This window comes from Chaetodon auriga, chromosome 5 (genome assembly GCF_051107435.1).
Source record: "Chaetodon auriga isolate fChaAug3 chromosome 5, fChaAug3.hap1, whole genome shotgun sequence".
Taxonomy (NCBI): domain Eukaryota; kingdom Metazoa; phylum Chordata; class Actinopteri; order Chaetodontiformes; family Chaetodontidae; genus Chaetodon; species Chaetodon auriga.
The window spans coordinates 15,200,567-15,223,400 of record NC_135078.1 but is presented as its reverse complement, the minus strand read 5'-3'; the positions used below and the strand labels follow the sequence as shown (position 1 = coordinate 15,223,400).

General features: G+C 41.9%; 2 protein-coding genes across 2 annotated transcripts; both read right to left on the bottom strand.

The window, feature by feature from the left end:
* Positions 1-13,878: 13,878 nt before the first annotated feature.
* LOC143320981 (protease-associated domain-containing protein 1-like) lies at positions 13,879-16,941 on the bottom strand. Its single transcript, XM_076731061.1, has 5 exons — positions 16,716-16,941; positions 16,334-16,434; positions 16,120-16,229; positions 15,193-15,360; positions 13,879-14,936 (listed from the first exon to the last, which is right to left on the bottom strand). The coding sequence occupies exons 1-5, from the start codon at positions 16,789-16,791 to the stop codon at positions 14,816-14,818; spliced, it is 576 nt and encodes a 191-aa protein (XP_076587176.1). The 5' UTR covers positions 16,792-16,941; the 3' UTR covers positions 13,879-14,815.
* Positions 16,942-19,764: 2,823 nt separating this feature from the next.
* Positions 19,765-22,097, bottom strand: il12b2 (interleukin 12B 2). The gene is made up of 7 exons (XM_076731382.1): positions 22,042-22,097; positions 21,683-21,764; positions 21,288-21,545; positions 20,902-21,004; positions 20,569-20,759; positions 19,986-20,134; positions 19,765-19,887 (listed from the first exon to the last, which is right to left on the bottom strand). Exons 1-7 carry the CDS (start codon positions 22,042-22,044, stop codon positions 19,765-19,767), a joined length of 909 nt encoding a protein of 302 aa, XP_076587497.1. The 5' UTR covers positions 22,045-22,097.
* Between the last annotated feature and the right edge of the window lie 737 nt (positions 22,098-22,834).

Here is a 22,834-nt window from a genome sequence, read left to right as displayed (position 1 = left end):
AAATTACGACGCGGGGACAGGGTGTCCATTGGGCCAAGTCGTCGAGGCTGCCGCCTTATGAAGAGAAGCCAAAAACACTGGAATCAATTTCAAGATTCATGTACTTATTGCCAGATCAACTAAGCACATTAGAGAAATGGTTTCAAGCACGATGCAACAAAACAGAACAACTAAAACATAAAATTATTGAAAAATGAAAGTATAAAACATGCAAAGCCATAAAATATTCGTTTAATTAAGGAGGGGCATTCAGAATATTGTCATAAATACGTGATGTTTGGGGCCTATAAGTACTGTCCTGGCTTCAAACAAACAAATAAATCAAAATATAAATCAGCTTTCTGTATAAAGACATTCTATGCTCAGATAATCGAAACCTCTGGAATCAGGATTTAACAATCATGAAAGGCATCTTTGGATAACACTGATGAGTTAACAACGTGCACCGTCACCCTCTCACCTCGTCCAGCAGCCTCTCCACACTTTGGTGAACAGCGTGGCTCTGAGCGCAGCGCATCCTCTGATGTACAGGATGGGTGTCAGGGAGGCATTAACTCGGGGCAAAATGCGGAGGGGGTCGGTGCCCTCATTCTTAAAGGTATAACAGGTCGAACCAAAGAAATTGCAGGCTATAACGTGACAGAATATGGGGAGCCACGTCCCTAAGAAAAACACAGCCACCACCAGTATGAGATTAACTGAGGAGCGCTTGTTCTCTCTCGCCTCAGAGGGTGGCTCCCTGTCCAGCTGGTACTTGGCTATGATGAACAGTCTAATATTCAGCCCTATCATTATAATCACTGTGAATATGTTCCCCACAAACGTCCCAATGCTCGTGACCTTTTTGGCTACCCCGACTGTGACCAGGTTGTTCACAGCCACGATCAAGAAAGCGTACAGCCAGTAGGCAAAGATGACCAACACGGTCCTGTTTCGGGTCATTCGGGTCGAGTATTTGAAAGGGGACACCACCGCATGGTACCTGTCCGCCTGCGCGGCCAGGATGGCCATGTAAGACAGCCCGAGAAATGTGGGTGCGATGTAAAAAGTTCTCGTGGGGGAGTCGAAGCTCTCCCTCACATCGAGCACGCCGACATAATAATATGAGACGCCGGTACAGATGTCACTGAAGCAGGTGCTCAGCATGTACATGAAGCGGTTCTCGCTGCGCAGCGCCTTGTTCAGCAGTATGGAGAGGAACACGGACGCGTTTAGAAAAATGATGGCTGCAGCCAGGAAAATGCTGAAAAGAGTCATCAACACATTGCCAAAGCTGGTGGGGGGCAGCACAAGAGACAAACGCTGGCTGCTGTTACTCATCGATGCGGAGAAAACGCGTGTGCAACAGGGTTCAGTTCATTGCACAGCGAGGACTGGCAGCAGAGCGGCTGAGGGCTGTACCTCTGCTCTGATTTATGGAAGAAGCACAGTCAAGCTTACAGGAAGACGTCGACCCCTATGACTTTAATTCCCCTGGACGACAAGTCAACAAGCTAATGACAAAACAGCCAACGACTTATTCAGATAACTGCATTAATGAGCCTTAATATTATTGTACAGTCTGACTGAATTCATATTTATCATTATCTCAGTGCATGGATAGGTTTACCAACATCACAACATCACAGCTTGAAGTCCTGATTTCAGCACTTTTTATATATAATTGTGAGTTGAAGAACACAAGAGTCACTAAACTGACTCTCTCTCTCTCTCTCTCTCTCTCTCTCTCTCTCTCTCTCTCTCTCTCTCTCTCTCTCGTCAAATGTGTGTGTGTTCAAGATAAACACATCTTGATCGCTGCTTTATTATCAGCCATTTGAACTGTACTGCTTCTTATTCCAAGTGTATGTTTATAAATGATAGTGCTTGAACACAAAGCCTTCCTCTATCATGATGCACTGTGAGGGCCAATTAAAATAAGGATCAAACTTTCATTCATTAGGATTTTCTGTGCTGCATGTATTAAATACAAACTGAGCTGGGATTCCAAATTAAAAACGTGTTAAAAGCCATGATCGCATGTAAGGGGCAAGAATTTAACCTACTTGTAGGAGGATTTGTGATTACTGACAGCAGGGAAGTCCATCGGTCACATAGTGAAAAAGAATGGCTTACTGCTCCCTCTAGTGGCTGAAAAACACATTGACTTTAGTCAGGTATTGGAAAGACATACTGAGTATATCTTAACGTAATAAACTGGCAAACATTGTACAGTTCAATGATAATTTCACGAGGAGGTTTTCAAGTGATCAGTGTGTATATATATGAATATATTTTTGGAAACTTTCGCAAATCTTTTTGCAAAATGTAATTGGATTAAAGGAAAATATAGAGGTTATGCCACGTGTTTATGTTATTATAATACAAGCTACATGTTTGTTCGTATTTATGATTGAAACGAGCACGTCATGCCTATGAAGGCATGGCTACTATTATTTAATAACTGAAAAAAATAGATTGAACAGAATCATCCTCCATTACAAATGAGTCTCACAAAAGGTGGCCTAAAAGGAATCAGGACACAGACGTCTTGCTTGCAGCCGGTTGAAGTGAAACACGTTAAGTTTTTCTTGAAGATAACCATTGTTGATTTAGAGGCTAATTCAGTGTGGAGGTCAGCCTGATTCATGCAGGCCTCAGACTTTAGACCGAAAACATTTCCGGACACGTGCCACACCAAACCACTAACAAAGTGTTACGGAAAGCTCAGGACGCACAAACTGGCTCATGATCACCATTACCGAACACCCCCTGGGCCTCTTGTGATCAGGCCTCATTTGTTCTTTCCACGCGCTTGGCATGCATAAATTCTGCTTGTCAACTTGACACTTGTTTATGCTAAAGTCTCTGCCCTCTGGAGATCAAGAGGTCTGCCTCAATCCTGACAAGCAGCAGCATTCCCCCATAAATATAACGAACGCTCGTGTTGTGGCCGGAGTGCCAGGATGCTCCTCAACGCCACCGTCCCTCTGTCGGTGGATTTCGACACTCCGGGAGACTTCCTCATCTTCATTTTCCACATCCTGTTCGCCACAAGCGCCGTGCTCGTCGCCGGCTCGGTGGTCATCGGGATATCCTTCACCCGGTCCCTGCGAGGCCAGAACCGTTTCATATTCATGCTGAACACAAGCATCAGCGACACCCTGACCGGCTTCTCGGTCTACTACCTCGGCCTCTTCGACGTCCAAGAGGGTTACCCCTCGAGGAATGGGACGTATTACATTCTGCCCTCATTTCTAGGAGTCAATGTGTTGACTTTCCTCTTCGCTCAGTTTGACCGCTACTTCGCCGTGTGCCATCCTTTCTTTTACAATCGCTTCATAACGAGATCTTTGGTTGTTGGGATTTGCGCGTTCTGCTGGATTTACACATACACTATCCTCACGGTGCAGAACATGGTGCCCATTTCAAAGGCGGCGCAGATAAACGCGTTTGGTGTGATGATCCTGCAGATTATAGTGGTCATTAAAGTGTTGATGACAGTTAAATTATACATCATAGCCAGGAATCATCTGGTGAGAGAGGCACCCAGTGCTGAGAGGGACAACAAAAAGGAGTCACTGCGCATCATTGTGTTTGTGGTTATTTGCTTCTTGGCTCTGTGGTGTCCATCCTTTGTCAATATCATTGTCAGACAGTTGACGAGGAAAGGTCTGAGGTTTAGGAATGAAGCCACTAACCTGTTTGCCATCATGGCACGCCTGAACGCGCTGGTCACTCCGGCTCTGTACGTGTGGGGCAGCCCGGCGCTGCGGGGGGCCGTGTGGAGAACAGTGTGGCGGTGGCTCTGCCCCTGGCGGAGGACGAGGTAAGAGTCGGTCTCAACACCCGGTGCGATTAACTTTATATCTGTTTTAGGCAGCTTTTTTTTTTTTTTTTTTTTTTTTTTTTTTAATTGTCCAGTGTTGTGTGTGAATAAGAAATATATAAGATACTTACTGTAACTCTCTCTCTGACCTCAACCCCCCTCCCTCTCTTTCAGAATCGGCATTAACTTGGATGGAATGAAGAACAAATTCTGACAATGCCGCGAGCATCGACGTCCTCATAAAGTGTCATTAATGGAAAACATCACGAGATCACGAGAAAATGACACGTGTTTCAGTCACTTTTGAATAAATGTGAGTACTCAATCGACGTGTTTTGAACAGAAAGAATATGACTGAAAGAAAAACGCACTTGACAGATTGACCAGTTGACCTTTTTTGTTGGAATTCAGGTTTGATATCAAAAGTGAAATATGGACCGTGTTTGAGATGAAGACAGTTGGTGGAAAATTCGCCACTGCTGCATATTTCGAGGGCAATTCATGACGGTTTGGGGCTGACATTTCATTTTGAAACAAACACACCTGTTAATACTTGTCAAAACTCTTTACAGAATAAAATTTTTTGAATAACAATACTCGCTGCCACTCCCGCAGTTGTCTGTGCAGGATTAAGTATTAAGTGCAGCGGCGAACTGTAACGTTTTGTTGGTTTATTCTGACGTATTTGTCCTGATCGTGAGATATTAAGCTGCGAAGCTCTTTCCCACTTGCAACATGAATTGACGCACAAGGTGTAACGAAAAAAGAAAGATTATAACCACTAGGAAATGGGTGCAGACGCAGTACTCTCAGACTGTAAGTGAGAGTTTCTGAAGGCAGAAAAAGAACATGCATTTACTAGAAAGACACAGCAGACCACTCTGAAGTGCCACACCAGCAGCACTCAATTAATAAGAGCGCAGACATGAACAACAAGCGAAGAACCGTTAATCAAAAGAAGTAGTTAATATAAAACTGCATAAACATGTTTAAGTTTATTTCTGCCAGCCGCAGATTCAGGACCATGGTCAGCGGCGGGGCGCGGATAACGTGTTCCGGGTTGCGGCAGCGCACCGCGGACAGCTCGGTTACCGCCTGCCGCAGGTTCAGCACCACGGTCAGCGCCAGATTATTGTTATCGACAACAGTTCGTGGTTGTAGTGGCAGAAGGCTCAACTTTAATTATAATAACTATGTAGTTATGTTTCTATTGTTCGTTGAATTTAAAAAAAAAAAAAAAAAAAGGAAAATGGGGAAATAAAGAGAGAAAATAATGGAAATAAAAGTGATCTCACAGGGCGATGGGACGTCCTCACCCTCATGGTCATTGTCTCCTCCTATTCCATCCCCAAACGACATGTCTGATGTCTTGATTTAAAAAAAGAAAAACCAATATATATGTGAGTGTAAAACACAGGTGCCACTCTCGCGTTCTCGTCGCAGTTCAGGTTTGACCGCTTCTACTGTGCACGCTCATCAATACCATGTCGCGCAACGCAACGCTCGTGCCTCTGTCCGTTGACTTTGACAGTCCGGGTGATTATTTTCTTTTCATTTTTCACATCTTGGTCGGGGTTAGCACCGTGCTCGTGGCCAGTTCCGTGGCATATGCCATTATTAATACCCGTGCACTTTTAAGACAAAATCGGTTTATATTTATGCTGAATACGAGCATTAGTGACACAATGACCGGCTGCGGCATTTTCTATCAGTTCCTCTTCGATGTGCGAACGGGCTTCCCGTCTAAAAATGGTACTTATTACATTTTACCATCTCTGCTCGGAGTCAACATCATGACGTTTCTCTTCGCTCAGTTTGACAGATATTTTGCCGTGTGTCATCCATTCTTTTACGGTCGTTTCATCAGCACGAGAGTGGTTATATGTGTCAACGTGTACAGCTGGGTGCACGTCTACGGTCAGCTGCTCATTCAGCACGTGGTGCCACTTTCCAAAGCCATAGAGATCGCAACGTACAGCAGAATCAGTTTGATGGTGATTATTTTCACAAAAATAACCATGACAGTCAAGCTGCTCATCGTGACGAGGTACCAGCTGCTGCGAGAGCCGCAGGGCCCGGAGAGAGACAGTAAGAGAGAGTCCTTGCTGATCGTAGTGGTGGTCGTCGTGTTTTTTCTGCTGCTGTGGGGCCCCTCCGTGCTCTATACCATACTGTCTTCGTTGACTGGCAAATATGTAGTCATGAAAAACGACGCCGTTAACCCGATGAAAATTCTATCCAGGAGCAACGCCCTGTGCACGCCGTCCCTCTACCTGTGCGCGAGCCCCTCACTCAGGACTGCCGTGCGGAAAAATGTGTTCAGCAAAACCTGCTGCTGCAAACGACCCAAAAGGTCGGTATATCGATAAGATAACGCCTCTATATGCTACTGATGCGGAACAGCTTTGGATGAACAGATATATTGCCCAGATTAGGTTTTTTTTTTTTTTTGTCAGTATGAAGGAAAGTCGCAAAATGTTGATAATGATGTAATGACGTATAAGGCGACGTATTTCATGTGTATTCCGCCAAAATATCCACTCACGCAGTGTCTGCTGGCGCAAATAAAGCACAACTAAACGTAGGCCTGTAATTTGGGTGAAAACGTTGCCTGTGACCAGACAGAAATGCAAACAACAATTAGGTTTGTCATCACAAAGCGCACCTAACTGGGAAACAAACTGGTGAAAAACAAAACAAAACAAAAAAACATAAACAAAAACAAACAAAAAAACATAATTTCTATGACACAGGGTTGCCACAGCCTTGTAAAACGGACACGTGGTTAAAACTATATACGCCGTGGAAATATGAGGCCTGTTATCAACCCTGTGAAAGATCCATCATTTTAGACATGATTTTTCCTTTAAGTCTGAGATTATGACGACAAAAATCCCCAAACCTAAAACAGTTTTTATTCTGTTGCAGTGCAATTTGATTTAACGTTCTTGATTTAATGGCAGCTCTTTAAATTGACTATTGTTGAATATCCAAGTCAGCTTGAATTTAAATTGTTTTTTTCAAATAAGCTATCAAACAAATAATGTCACCCAGGCAAAAGACGAGGCAAGAACATCCACATGGAGTTGTTTTAGCTTCACATGCTGTAGGAATAAAGAAGAATATGAAATGTTGTCACCCGTACATTTGGTGGCAAATACGCTCGATAATGGCATGTCAAAAAATTCCTGTACATAATAATAGTAATAATATTAGTATAAAAAATTGATGAGCACGTTCTCTTCCTACAGGATTGATCAGGTTGACGTGATGATCTGGAGGTTTTCACAGTGACAAAGAGCTCCTCTTCCTGTCCTCCTGAGTGTTCACATAGTTAGACTGCAGGTTTGTGGAAGTGTTATGTAATTCTGACGATATTATTTTGTTTGTTTGTTGTACTGTAGGCCTCCTGTACAGCTTTATTTCAGTTCGAGCAATGAGTAAAATCTTCAGCAGCCTGTGTATTTAGAAAGCCAGGGAGTAACATGAGTGTGTAAGGCCTCATTCCCACCTGACAATAGTGAAAATAGCAAATCTACTCTGCACACTTCGCTAAAGTATCTGGATTTGAACAAATTCACATGAATTTATTTCCTTGCATCAAGAAGCACACAAGGAAAATCTTAAAGATGGACAAATGCAGTCTTAATGACAGCTGACGTTATTTCTAAAAGTGATTACATGATGTGTAACACCAACCAAATGTGCTGGATCCAAAATAAAAATTATCATTAAAAAAAAATCACATTTATTAGTCATTATTTATTTTGTAATGTTCTGTGCTTTCATGTTTTTCTATTCTCTTTTAAATATGTTACATTTGCATCACACTGAATGGTCTTTCTATTTTACATGAAGTACTTTAACTTGCACTGGTGTATACAATGTGAAAAAACATCCAAAAAACCAAAATAAAAATACACACACACACACACACACACACACACACACACACACACACACACAAATCTTTTCATACAAGTCCCAGACTGTGTTAACTGCAAAAGCAGCCTAACAGCGACTCAAGGTCCTCTAGTATTTTAATCTAGCCATGCGCATTGTTTTCTGTCTTGTTCTCATGTTTGATATTATCTGAATACGAATTTATTTGTAGAAGGAAAAAAAAGGCAGAAAAGTGCTATGAAAAGGGAGATTAGGTCATGGCTCATGGGAGGGGCGGTGCTTCAATCAGCTTTATAAAGTCATTACATTAAGTGCATTATTGAAACAATGCTCCTCTCCAACATCACAGAGTCTGTGACAGGAGGGGTCCCTCTCTCGGTGAACTTCGACAGTCCTGAGGATTATTTCATCTTTATTTTCCAGATTTTATTCGCCTCCAGCGCTGTTCTCTTGGCCGGACCTGTGGTCATTACCATCCTGGCCACCAGAGCGCTGCGCCTCCAGAACAGGTTCATTTTCATGTTGAACACCAGCATCTGTGATACGCTGGTCGGGTTCTCTGTGTATTATCTGGGTCTGTTTGATGTCCAGGAGGGATATCCGTCTAGAAACGGAACTTATAATGTTCTACCGTCACTTTTAGGGGTCAATTTACTGACGTTTTTGTTCGCACAGTTTGACCGGTATTTCGCCGTTTGTCATCCATTCATCTACATGCGCTTCATCACCCGGCGGGTGGTCATCACTGCAAACGTCTACTGTTGGCTTCATGTGTCCACTCAGTTGATAATTTTACAAAACTTACCACTTTCCAAATCAATACAAATGTATGTTTTCAGTATTGTCAGCTTACAAGTGATTGTGCTCACCAAAGTGGTCATGACCATTAAACTGTATGTTGTCGCCAAGTACCAGCTTGAAAAAAACCCTCCCAGCGCCGAGAGAGAAAACAACAAGGAATCCTTAAGAATCATCATTTTTGTTGTCATAAGTTTCTTGTTGTTGTGGTGCCCCTCGTTTGTTAATATCGTCCTCAGACTGCTGATGGGAGGAGGGCTGACATTTAGGAACGAGGCCACCAATATTTTCGCCATCATGGCTCGTTTGAACGCTGTGTGCACGCCGGCGGTGTACCTGTGGGGGAGTCCGGCTCTGAGGGAGGCCATGGCGAGGACAGTGTGGGGCAGAGTGTGTCCGGGTTGCCAGAGGAGGTAAGAGGTTGGATAAATGCACCGTATAACAAAGATGGAGTTCATTTCTGTCTGGAGTAAACATGCACTGAGCGGCTCTTTGTCCGCTCCTTTCTCAGAGTTGGCTCCTGTTCTGTGAAGGGAAACGGCAAAGGAAGGCCCCTGAAGACCCGCTGAACGGTTTGTTAACCCGGGACTCATCAGCAGCGACTGCGAGGCTTCGGTGGAAAATGACTGCAACAAATATTCAAACTGTAAATGTCGTTACAAATAAATGAAATAATTTAATTTGTCACATAGTGTGTTTTCTGCATGTCCCTGCACCTTGCACTGCAGTTTGCTGTTTACTGTCGCAGTATAAGAGTAAAAGATATGGATCCCCTCCCAGAAAACTAATGATTGGACTTCATCTATTTTTCTAAACTCAGCCCTTGTATAGTATTTTGAAGTATTACAGGGGAAGTTTTTTCCTTTTTACCTGTCGTGCGTTGTGTCTGTACAGCTCCTGCAGCGTATATGAAGCCGCGAGCCAGGCCATGTGAATTTTGCTCTGAGTTCAAATATGCGACTATTTGATTGTACATTATTTACTCTTTGTTATTTATAAGTAAAGAAGCTGCATTAGAGTCACTCTCTCATCTGTCTTTGTATTTCATGCAGTTGTCCTATGAACGCTTTTTAACAATGTGGTTAAATACAATGGAATATGACACATTAACGCTACAGCATCCTATAAAATGACCTGGATTTTTCGTTAAGGTTAGTTTCAACTTATTATTATTATTATTATTATTATTATTATTATTATTATTATTATTATTATTAAAGTCGATATATTTGACATTGCTGCTGGACTTAAATATACAGTGTTTAACATCTTAAAATCATTTTACTTTATTTCCTAATTCATATTGCAAAGACAATAAAATACTGTAGAACAGTACAGCTGAGTGCTCTAAGTGTCAAACTCTTAGTGAATACTGCCAGTTTTCTCGACTAAGATACAACAAAACTTTTAATCCGTGTTCAGAGTTTTATTGCAGAGACCGCAGTGACACTGAATCCCAATGAATTATTGAGCCTCGTGCTGTGCCACATGATTGACAGGTCAATGTAGACAGTTGCTGTTCAAGTTACAAACCAAACCGACGAATAAGTGATAAATAAAAGTATCAGTACATTGAAAGGAAACGTATCCGCTTTAAAACAGAGTTTGAAGTCCACAGGCAATAATATCTTACCAAAAACTGCAAACCAGGAGCGCTTCAGAGCCGGCTTCCTCCTGATTTTAAAGACCACAGCACCCTCTGGTGGTGCTTCTGGATAATCTACCTCAAACCAACCACATCAAACTCTTGGAAATAAGCATGGACCGTTAATGAGCAATGTGCGGCATTCTGCTCAAATGTGTTTACAAGGCAATTATTAATATTAAGTGTTGTTTCCAGCAGGAAATAAGGAAGGAAGGAAACATGTTCATACCATTAAAATTAATTATTTCTATATTGTTGCTGCATCAGGATGAGGACACAAGTGGATAAAAACCAGATGCGTTGCATGTGAGGGGGAAAACTTACTTATTACTACTACTACTGTCATCAAATGTTAGCCTAAATTCACTACAGGACTACTGCGTGAGGTGTTACAGACCGCAAGAAACATTAGATCATGGCATCCCAAGAGATCAAGTCTGGTGACTTCACGGCACAAGAGGTCCTGGATATAAAATAGTGCTTGCACTTGAGAAGCGCTTGCACATGAAAAATGCTCCTCTCCAACATCACAGAGTCTGTGACAGGAGGGGTCCCCCTTTCGGTGAACTTCGACAGTCCTGAGGATTATTTCATCTTTATTTTCCAGATTTTATTCGCTACAACCACAGTTCTCGTAGCCGGAACAGTGGTCGTTGGCATCTCGGCCACCAGAGCGCTGCGCCTCCAGAACAGGTTCATTTTCATGTTGAACACCAGCATCTGTGATACGCTGGTCGGGTTCTCTGTGTATTATCTGGGTCTGTTTGATGTCCAGGAGGGATATCCTCCTAGAAACGGAACTTATAATGTTCTACCGTCGCTTTTAGGGGTCAATATACTGACGTTTTTATTTGCACAGTTTGACCGGTACTTTGCTGTGTGCCATCCTTTCATCTACAGCCGCTTCGTAACGCGACAGTTCGTGATAGGCATCAACATCTACTGCTGGGTTTATAATTTCGCTCACTTGCTCGCCAGGAATTTGCTGCCAATTTCCAAAGCGATCCAACTGTACGTGTTCAGCATTGTCTTCTTTCAACTAATCGTGCTCACCAAAGTGGTCATGACCATCAAACTGTACGTTATTGCCAGGTTCCACGTGGAGAGAGACCCTCCCAGCGCCGAGAGAGACAGCAAGAAGGAATCCTTGAGAATCATCATTTTCGTTGTCATCAGCTTCTTGGTGTTGTGGTGCCCCTCGTTTGTTAACATCATCATCAGATTTGTGGCGGGACGAGGGCTGACGTTTAGGAACGAGGCCACCAATCTTTTCGCCATCATGGCTCGTTTGAACGCCGTGTGCACGCCGTCGGTGTATATGTGGGGGAGTCCGGCTCTGAGGGAGGCCTCGATGAGGGCAGTGTGGAGCAGAGTGTGTCCAAGATGCAAGAGGAGGTAACGGGGAGAAAAACACAGTGGAGAAACTGTATACAGAGCTCACTACCATGTTGAAACTCATTTACATGTACTGTGATTTTGATGCATTGATGCAGTCGTTGCTTATTTAAATTGTCTGTAACCTCTCTCTGCAGAGTCGCCTCCTGTCATGGGAAGGGAGACGCCATAAAGTCATGGAAATAACAAAAACCTGAGGACTCCATTCAGGAGGTTATTCTAAAGAAAAGTGGGCTTCTTTTGCTGTCTCTCCCTCTCTCTCCCCCCTGCCTTTCTCTGCCTCTCAGTAATTTGGAGTGAAACCATATAACCTACTCAATATACAGTCAAAGAGTTTATATTCAAACATTATTTTCTGCAGTGTTTGAAACTTAACACGGTGGTGAGACGTAGATGTGTACTGGAGTTTCTATTCAGGGAAAGGGCCATAAATTGTTAAAAAAAAAAAAAAAAAAAAAAAAAAAAAGTTAAAGCCGAATGCTCAACAGGCGAGTTTCCACTTTAACTTTATTGATTTTTGTAAATATATGCTTGTTATGAACTTGATGACAGCAACATGTTTCAAGCTGGAACAGAAGCAACTCCAAAAACACCTGTTTGGAACATTCCACAGGTAATCAGGTTGATTGGTAACAGGTGATAGTGATTGGGTATGAAAGGGGCATCCTGGAAAGAATCAGTCGTTCACAAGCACGGATGGAGAGAGGTTACGACATGGGCTCAGGAACACTTCGGAAAACTGTTGTCAGCAAACAGTTTGTTTGCAAATGACTGCATTCTGTTTTTATCTACTTTTTGCACAGCGTCCCAACTCTATGTGCACCTTTATTTCGTAGATTGCTGAAAGCAGCATCGCTGTCCAGAAAGTGTGTGGTGCTGAATCGCGACAAGGTCTATTTTAAAACTTGTGGTGTTCAGAGCGCACAAGTCAAGCAGTTCTGGCTTCTGTGGTGTATTCTGTACTGGTGCTTTACGCAGGAGAGAGATGCGGAGGTAGGGCACAAACGTAGTGAAGAGGATCATACAAAGTGACATTTTCCCGGAGAGTTATTCAGTTACTGAGCATTAGTCATCGCAGTGACCGTCATGGCACTTGTTGATAAACGGGATTGAACGAAGGTCGTAGAGAAAAAAGCGAAGTATGTAGTTATGCAAATTCATTATTGATATGTTGAGTATGAAAACAAATACACAGACACCGATAAACTTTTCAGATACCAGTTTCCACTTTAAATGCACACATGAATAAACAATAAATAAATGCAGGCCTATTTTTCTCCCAGTGGAAATACAGTAAATGAAAGCACTTCTCACATATTTTATTCTTTGTGGATACACATGAAAGAAATGTTTGTTAACAGAAAGGATTACAGAATTGATTTTTGTGTTGAGGTCGAGCATGAAGTGCAAAGGCCAACACACACATGACCTCAGATTAAATGTTCCAGATTCAAACTTTTGCACAAATGAAGTTAAAGACACATAAATAAATGAATGGAATTCATTTTCCAAAAATAAATAAGAATTTTGGAGTGACTTGCAGCTACAGAAGCAAAGACCACATTTTGCAAGCTGCCTCCATCTTACTGGTTTTTCATCAATATGTGGAGCTTTCTGGGACATTAATATTTACAGTTTATAAATCAAAATTATCATATTACAGCATGTGGGGGAGGGCAAATCAAAGGGATAGGAAACATGCATTGCTTGCTCCTTGATTATCCACACCTGCTGTCAATACTCACTTGGCCTGGTTCTACATACACACATGTATTTGCAGATTTCCCTGTTGGCTTCCAGCATTTTTCCTAGTCCTTGTCTCATGGATGTTGACTTAGCTTTGTCATTTGGTGTTTTGGATTTTTACCTCCTTTATTTGTGTGCTCATGTCCGACTGCTCTCCAGTGTATGACTTCCTGGTGTACCAGTAAAGACTTTGCTTCTTTCAACTTCACCTCATGTCCTGAGTGTTTCTATGCACTTTCTGTACTGTCCTGAATCGCTGCAGAAACAGTCCATTAAAATACAAAGTGCAATTTTGGTGTAAGAAAAGTTTCACGCAAAAATTAATACGTGTAAACTACGATCAGATCAGGAGTCATCAGATGAACAAACTAGGGATATGTTGTATTACAAAAATGGTGGAAAACTGCCAATCAAGAGGACGGACTAAACGCACAGTAACTACTCTGGACATCAAAAGTACTACTTACTAACCAAACACCACATTATGTCAATCCTCTTTATTCAAACTGCTCTAAACATATTTTGAATCTGGACTCTTGAAATGTAAACATAAATGACCCTTAAGGGAATGAAAACAGAAGGGTTTTTTTGGTTGAATAAACACTTTATTATAATTTCACAAAATACCATGTTCGGGCAGACGTTAAACTTGATATAAATATTTTTTGAATAATACTAATACAGTAGAATTCAGCACTGGAGAGAAGCAAATGCACATGGTGCCATAACCGGCATCGCTGCAACCCGAAGCACAAAAAGACAAGACAAAAAATGTGTGTAAGGTCTTGAAAGTTGTACAGCCGTTTACCTCAGAAAGGCAATAAATGATGACAAAAAAAACATTTTATACTTATTAACATAGGAGATAACAAAGCTTATTTTTGGTCACCCTGTTTCAGTTCATGCAATTAAGCAGGAATTTCATAACATTTTTACAGTGAGAGGACGTTCCTGGACTGCTGCATTGCAGTGGAGTACAGTCAATGCTGACATGGCCTCATTTTTCTCCAGAGGCCTCAGCTTGTAGTATCTGACGACGGCACAACGAAATCGTGTATAATGGTCTTCTTTTTGTATGTGTTGTATTAGTGCACATCAAATGTTCCACAGCTTTACCACTAACCAGTCACCAACAGATCATCTGCACAGAAGTTGCTGGAGACAACTCAAACCTAGACAGACTCATTATCCTCAAAACCAACGGATAATTCAATCAAATTCAGCTACGGAGAAGCACACGTTTCTTCCTGAGTTTGTCTGTCCTCACCGGGTTCACAGCTCTGGCAAAGAGTCCATTTGGACGCTGCTAAAAGGTTTGCTCCACATGCCTCTGAACGTGCATTTAGGTGTCACATGATCGTGTGTACATATGTTAATTTCACTAGTTCACCACCAGTGCCCGTAAATTTGTTTAACCACCGTCAAATCATTTCCATGTGAGGCTGTGAGTTTCTCCACTGCTGGCAGGATGTTCACTGATGAAAGAGTGTTTACTGAGTGAGGAAATGTGTGCGTTATTTCTACCACAGTGTCCAGGGGGGCTGCTTCAGTGGGAATGAGGCCAAAGAGGAAACATTGACAGGAATGGAAATGACAGCCCACGGCAGTGCAAGTCTCTGAAGAGATCGTCTGATCATCATCCTGGAACACATGGAAAATGGGAGAAAATCATAACCACTTTTTAAAATTTGGTCCAAAAACAACATGCAAATATGTAAAGTTTATAAGAAAGCTGTCACTTCAGGAGATGTTTCATTACTGTAAAGGCTGTGGGGCCCTCTAACATTTTGGGGAGTGCTACACTATTCAAACAGAATATTATTATTATTATCTTATTTAAAATAAATAACAATGAAACAGGTCTGAATGATAGTTTGCGTGTCTGCACAGGTCTTACCCATCACGTCCCAGCAGGAATAGAGCAGGTATGCTTGGTATGGCAGTGCTTCCATCAGCGATCATATCAAGGTACTGACTGTCATTGTCCTCTGCATTATCAGCAATCAAAACAGCTTTGCCTCCTGCTTCCTCTACATGGCGGGTCTTCTGTACAAAGGAGCAGCCTCTGGAGTGCACATAAAAACAGTGAAAGAAATGTGAGAAACCATTTTAAAACGTGCCTGCAAACACAACCCGTAACACTCCCAGTGATCTGAAGTCATGCATCCGTTCACACTCTATCGTCCCATAAAGGACACAGTACAAATGTTCACAAAAGACTCAGGTCTGCAAGTGTAATTCTCTACAGATGACGCTTAATCTACTTAAACAAGACTAGGTTTGTCACATTTTTCTATCATTATTAGGGCCCTTCACTTTGTGTTAACACTGGGTATTCAACACAGCATAAGTCTCTTGGTATTTCATGGAAAGCCAGACTAACAGCTTAATGCAAGTAAGCCTGTAACTATGTCGAAATGTCTTTACAACTGAGGGCTACAAGTCAGAGCCAATATCTCGTGTTTGCAAAGCAGGATCAAACCCATGTGTAACTCATTTTGGGGATGGAGTTGTGCAGTCAGGTCTGTTAAAGTGTGTTGACCCTTAATTGTTAAACATTGTTTTATTGCTGTTCAGACAGGAAGCCAGGGACAGGGCTGGGCTGTACCCTGATACATGCTGCTACAATGACCCCAGTCAAAAGTGCAGGTAATGTGATGCTCTCTTAGCCACTCTGTTAGTCAGGTCTTCAGTGTACCTCCCTCCCCACCCATCCTCTGCCAAATGGCACCATCCATGCTTACAGTCCCAGTTTCCCACTTCTTGTTTGTGCTTCTATGTCTTACACAGGTGAAGCTGTAGGCGCTGAGGTTTGTGAACATACCCCCTTTGGACCAGGATTACTTGTCCCTGGATGATTTCTCTGTCCTCCAGTTCTGAGCAGCCGTCTGCTGGGTCTGCCGGCACCAGGAAGATCTCATCATAAGATGATGTCTGGAGACCAAAGGAGAGAAGAGGTGTATGATTAGATGGGGAACGCACAGGTGTCTGGACAATTTGGCCAACAGATGAAATTCAGAAGAAGGCAGAGTACTAACAAAATCCCCTCCGAAGTCTTTAGCAGGTGCTGCACTGAAGATGTAACCTATCTCCTCTGGACTGATGATCCGGAAATAAAGCAGTTCATTGATCCCAAGACCTGGAGCAGACCCAAAAAGAAACACGACTAGGTTATTTCAGAGATGTGAGGAACTGCCTCGTCCAGAGTGATGTCAGTGCTGGCAAACCACAGTGATGTGGGATGGAAATTCGCAGGGAATATGAGACACCGCACCTGTACACTTCACTCACAACAGACAAAACGCGAAGGCTACGACAAAAACCTCCGCGAGCTCCTGAGAGCCTTCAGCTAACAGCGACCCTTTAGCTGAATTAGCTGCTTACTAGCATGTGAGACTTGCCTCCGCCCCCCACTCTCACCTGACATGCGACGGAACTGCACGAAAACACTCCAGAGGTATAAAACTAAAGCTGTTGTCCGAACAACCTTTGCCATGTTCAAGACATTTATAGCGCTCCCCAACGCTACGAAGACGAGACTGCATATGAAAGCGCTCCTTTGTCCATATGAAGCTAGCTGTCGTTATGTCAGTGAACAACAGAGCGGCAGGTTAGCAACCACTTCCGCGCCCACTCACGTGCACATGCGTAGACGGCAAAGCCGGACTGAAAGGCTGGAGGGTCACGGGGCTGCTGGGCCCCATTGACAGTGAGCCACCACACCACGCACAATGCTAAGACTCCGACACACAACCAGGTAACTGGAAATCAGCCAACATTCATTTTATTATTTACCCCTGTAATTTTCCTACTGACAAGCCAGACGTCACTTTGGTGAATATGCAACATGAGGCCCTCTTCAAGGCGGGGTCTCAAAACTGGTTCATAAGCATTGCAAGAGCTGATCCTCAGTTAATGTTGTGTTTTGTTGTTGCAGATTTTGTTCCAATGCAATTTGCTATTAAATTATTATTAACCAGTTGACTCACAGTAATTAGTTATCGAAATGCCTTGAAATGTAATGTGTGGGTGCAATGCTTATGTGTAATATTCAGCCAGATATCAGTTAAATTTTAGTTATATTAAAAGACATTTGCACAGAAAATTGCATGAAGTGAAGATGTTAGTGGAGTGGGGGGTGGCGGCTTGCAATTCTAATGTCTTGTGAGATTGTCATACAAATGAAATGAGACAGTTCAATTGCAATCTTTTCTCTCTAGCTGCAAAATTCCCACATTTCAGGAATAATACTAGTATTACTACTATGGCAATGATAACAACAACAACAATAGTAGTAGTAGTAATAAACAATAATCACATGAAGCTTGAGATGCACAATAACAGCAATGAAATAAAATACAGACAAGAACTGAACATTATAACCCTCATGAATGTTGCACGGCTGCTGCATTAGACTGCGTTCTTGAATCTTTCTTCAAGAATTTGACAAATTAAATCTGAGGTACAGTTGCATTTCTTTGTATATATTCATCCCAAATAGATGATTTAAGATGCCTGGTTCCTTCCAGCATCTTTGTTCCTTTTTTTCTTCCCTCTCTTCTTGCAGCGGTCCAAGTACCCAGGTGGCAACTCTGGACAGCAAGACTTTGCTGTGTTTTTGCATCTACAAAGGTTCTTTGTCCCTGTCCTCACCTGCAATGAGGTAATGACAGATTAGGGTCTGAAATAATGGCAAGAGAATTGAATAAGCACAGCTTTCAATCATACAAACCTTAACGTCTGAAATTCAATCTGTTTCTGTAAGTTCTGGCTATGAATATTAAGAATGACTCCTGTTACAACACTGTTTGGCCATTTTCAGTGCCATGAAATATTACATGACCTTCACACTGAATCATGTTGTTCCCTGCATAACAGTGTCATTTACTGCTCAAGCTCTAAGCCACATAAACTCTGCTCCACGCGTCTCCAGCTATGTGAGGTCAGGCTCTCAGGGAAATAATCTTTTGTCTATTAATCCACTGTCAGCAAATTGATTTGATACTTTTTAAGGTGTGGGACAATCTAAAACAAATATTCTTTTTGTTTTTTCTTTTAGCATATCCACCGATTTTTAGTTGCATCAAAATATACCTGCTAATGTCACAATTTTATACATTAAATGGAAAAAAAAAAAAAAAAAAAGAAAATACAGAATCACTGTGTAACTGATGCTGTAATCTGAGCTCTCCTTCAATGCATTTGTCATTTATAACAAATCTGGCTGCTGAAGGAGGTGCAATATTTTGCTGTTTGTGAGCTATAGCTGGTGCCTTAGAGGGTCTTACTACTGTGTAGCTGACAGTCACTGAGACAGAGTGTCTTGTTGTTAGCCTGACAGTCTTTACTGTCTGGATTTTTCTGTTCAATAGGTGCTAGACATGTAATGCTAGGTTTTACTACCAAAACTAGATGATAGAATCAAATAGAGCATTCGTTGCTGAAAAACTACAGCACTATTGCTCATTTATTACCAGCTAAAAAAAAAAAAAAAAAGCCAGCCATTATAATTGTGACCCATGTAATAGTGATTAGTAATTAAAAGCACTAGCATCTAATTTTGTTTCTGTTAATTTCCGTTTTAGTGTATATTTTACAGAAGCTCTATTTATTATAGGTGACCTCAGAAATTAGTAATCATCTGTTGCCAAACATACTGTGCTGTAGGGGGTTTCCGCTCTGTCAGTAATTGTACAAATGACATAAGTGACACACAAATGAAGAAGGAACATATATAAGGAAGGAAGCACAAAGCTGATTTAATAGCCCTTTGTTTTGCACAGCACCAAACCACCAAAATACACAGAAACACCAACACACTTATACAGAAATAGCAGGGACTAGAAACAGTCAGAATGGCCCTGGACTCCTTCAGTTGAAATGCAATTTTAACTTCTGATTCACATTAGATATGGCATTATGTATGTGTCCTTAGATTTTAACATCCTTAAATGGACAAAACTATGGATACTCATGTTGCAAGATTTGGTCCGAATGAAATCCCTACATTTTTTGCTGATAGATACAAGTTTATATTGAATCACAGAACTGTCTGTGTTGTAAGTTAACAGGTAACAGTGACTGTGTTTAGTGTCTACATTTCCTAGGGACCTCCATTAATCCTGAGAAGGACCTCTGGTGGTTACTCGGCCCCTACAGCTGAGCTTTTGTCAGCAAGAAAGAATACTTTTTTTTTTCACATTTCATAAATAAATACATAAATAAATAGTTTGAGTTATGAGTCATAAATAAAAATGTATAATAAAAGTGTGCTGTACTGATGTCCTATCATCAAACAAAACTCTGGACTTATTACTGAGCTTCAGGTGAATGCTGTGTTATCTCTTTGCCATCAGTGTGTGACAGCCAAACACAGTGAAAAACAGCAGGTGAGGGGACATGAGAGGACATTGTAGATGTGTAAGAACACAGAAAGAGCAGGAGCAGACAGGGCTGGGCTCAAGTAATGTCAGTAGGTTACATTTTTCCAGGGAGTCCACTGGCTCCAGGTGGAGAGCACAAACGAGTCTCTGGAGCGAACCCTCAGCATGCTTATCCTCTTCGTGATCAGAGCGGACGAAGAGCGTTCAGTCTAAAGGCAAACAGATCGCATGGTAAGACAACCAAATGGACAGAATGACAGACATGGAGGACTCATCAGACTTCGATTCAGCGCAAGCTTGTACGTACCTTGCCGTTATCTTTCAACATGTACTCAATCTCGTGTTCCAGGCTGAAGAAGCTGTGAGGAGTCGACCAGCTGGATGGTGGATCAATGGACACGTTCAGGGCCTGCTGCACCTTCTGACACCTGACAATCTGGGGACTATCGGGTTGAACTGGACAGAAGCAAAAGGACAGTAAAAACAAAAAGGCAGTAAGGAATCATGACAGTATATATGTAATTTAACACATATTTCTCTGAAATAGTCACATTTATTTACAGAGAGGATTTACTGATGAGCAATAGCATGGCATATATAGCTGCTATAGCTGTTTTTGCACTGTTAGTAATTGTCTGAAAATCATTTCATTTTACACTGACTTTAAATAACTTGCTAATGTGTACAATAAGTCGTTTTACTTCAGAAAGTAACTTTACTGAACTATTTATCATTGGAACCAAATGTTTGATTTCATCTGTCCAGACCAGTTTCCTCATAACTGAATGATATCCTGACTTTTTTGATTTTGCAGAAGATACTGTTTACTGTTGAATCTTGATAATCTTCTGTTGAATGCCTTTGATGTAGCCGGGTTTCACTCAGCTTACCGATGTCTCTGAGATAAAATCTCTTTGTTGTCCTGAGGATGGAGAGGCTGTTGACTGCCTCTGCAGTGACTTCGAGCATGGTGCTTTCCTCAGCGTAGGGGGAGAGGGAATGGGACAGCTCAAACTGGAATCCCCCATCTGGGAGCTGATCACCGCTGTTGACCCAGTCACACAACCTCCCACCTTCAGTGCTACAGAGACAAGCAGCAAAACCCTGATATGTAACTGAGAAAAGTACAATTCTGTCTGCTTGTTGGTTCATCTTTATACACCTTATTCAACTCTTCTAGCCTACACATTACTACAGTAATTTGTCTTTTTTTTTTTCTTTACCAGTTATGGCCCAGCCCAAAGCGCACTGCATCGTATCCACTGTCGGTCCACTTACAGATGAAGGTACAGTCATAAGACTTTGCCCGGCAAAGGATGAGAGAATCTATAAAAAAACACAATGTGGGTGAATACAAGCTGAAGTGAAAGTGTTTGGGCATTGCCACACCAACAAATGGAGAAGAAAATATCACTAAATGTGAGACATTTATGTTGGAAGTGCCTGATTGGATGGTTCAGTCTGTATTAACCCTCAGTCTCATCCTCTAGAGAGAGAAATATTCCACCCAGGCAGGCAGAGAGAGTTTCAAGACTTATCTTTTTAAGAGATTCCTGTCATTTAAAGTATGTAAACAGTAGAATAAATGGAAAATGAAAGAGTATCTCACCCAAGTCTTCTTCCTCCTCGGCCTCCAGCAGCAGATAGGTTGATGACAGCATCTCTCCTCCTCTCCAGCAGCTGTATTTTCCCAGCATAGGTGTATCTACGTCTGACATGGCCAGATTTTGACCGTCCTGCTGGACGTTGGCCTGTAAAAGGACATCCTCTATCTCTTCACCATGAAACTTCCATGTGACCGCTCCGTCAGTCTTCGTATCGCAGGTCAGTGTGACTGGATTTTTGTCATTCCTTTTTGCCACCACAACTGCACAAGCGTAGATATAAGCAGCCAGGGACAAACAGCACATGCACGAAAACACAAGATGAACAGATTTAGAACCACTCAAACGGTCAAAAGATTTGTATTAGAAAAAAAATATGTGGACCAGGAATAAGACGTACAGTTTTCTGGAAATTGGTTGAATCCATGTGCTCCTGTGAGGCTGATAAACAGAAGCCCAAATGTCCACAGTGACAAAGTCCTCTGAGGGATTGTGCGAGAGATTTGTCAATATTAATCATCACTTGCAGCAAAACTTGCGCAACTTACGAATTCTCCCTGAATTTCTTTAATATTTGTCCGTCTCATCTTCAACTGAGAAACAAAGTAAAAATCTGCTCATGGGACAATTGGCTCAAAACTGCAAGTTGAGAAAATGTGTTATGATAATGTCAAATGAAAAGAAAAGCTGGTGATTTACTCCTTATTCTGTCTATTCAAATATATAATTCCCTGCAGACTCCCAGCAGTCATGTCTTACCATTTGGATGAAGTTACACTGAAGTGACGCTGTGAAAAATCAAGAGCAGAAGTTCAGTCGTAGAAATCCTGATGACTGTAAGTCCAACTCCCCGCACCATTTTTATATATTGTTGAGTGCTTGCATCATCATCATCATCATCATCATCATCAACATCATCACCACCACCAATGCACTGGCACCTCTGGAGGTGAGACAGAAACTCAGTGATGTAGTAAACTGATAAGAGCCTACTGACAGTATGGACAGCAGTGTATTTCCTCTATACTGTTTTGCATGTCAAATTTTGTAAACAGATAAACTGTGAGTTTCGAATAAGGGACTGAGAGATGGAGATAAGAAGTGTTAAGAGTGGGTGTGCAGTGGGGTGGGGGGTTGCCCTTAGCCTTTAAACTGAAATATTACACCATCTGAGATGTACGGTATGTGATAAACAAACCTGGAATCACATGAACAGGACACACACACACACACACACATACCCACCCACACACAACCACACACACACACACACACACACATAGCCACCCACCCACACACACACACACACACACACACCAAAAACAGGTACATTTTTACTTGCTTTATTTAAAGAATGTTTGACATATATTTTTAAAAAACTGAACTAAATTACAAATACTTTTAATATTAATAAAGTGGACTGCAAGTGTGTTTTGAATGCTCATGAAGCTTGATCTCCACTGGTGTAGTACACTTAAAAGTTGTAAAAAGTTGCGCCAATTTAGCAACTATTTACACTTCAAGTACACTCAAGCAGGAGTACTTGAGTACA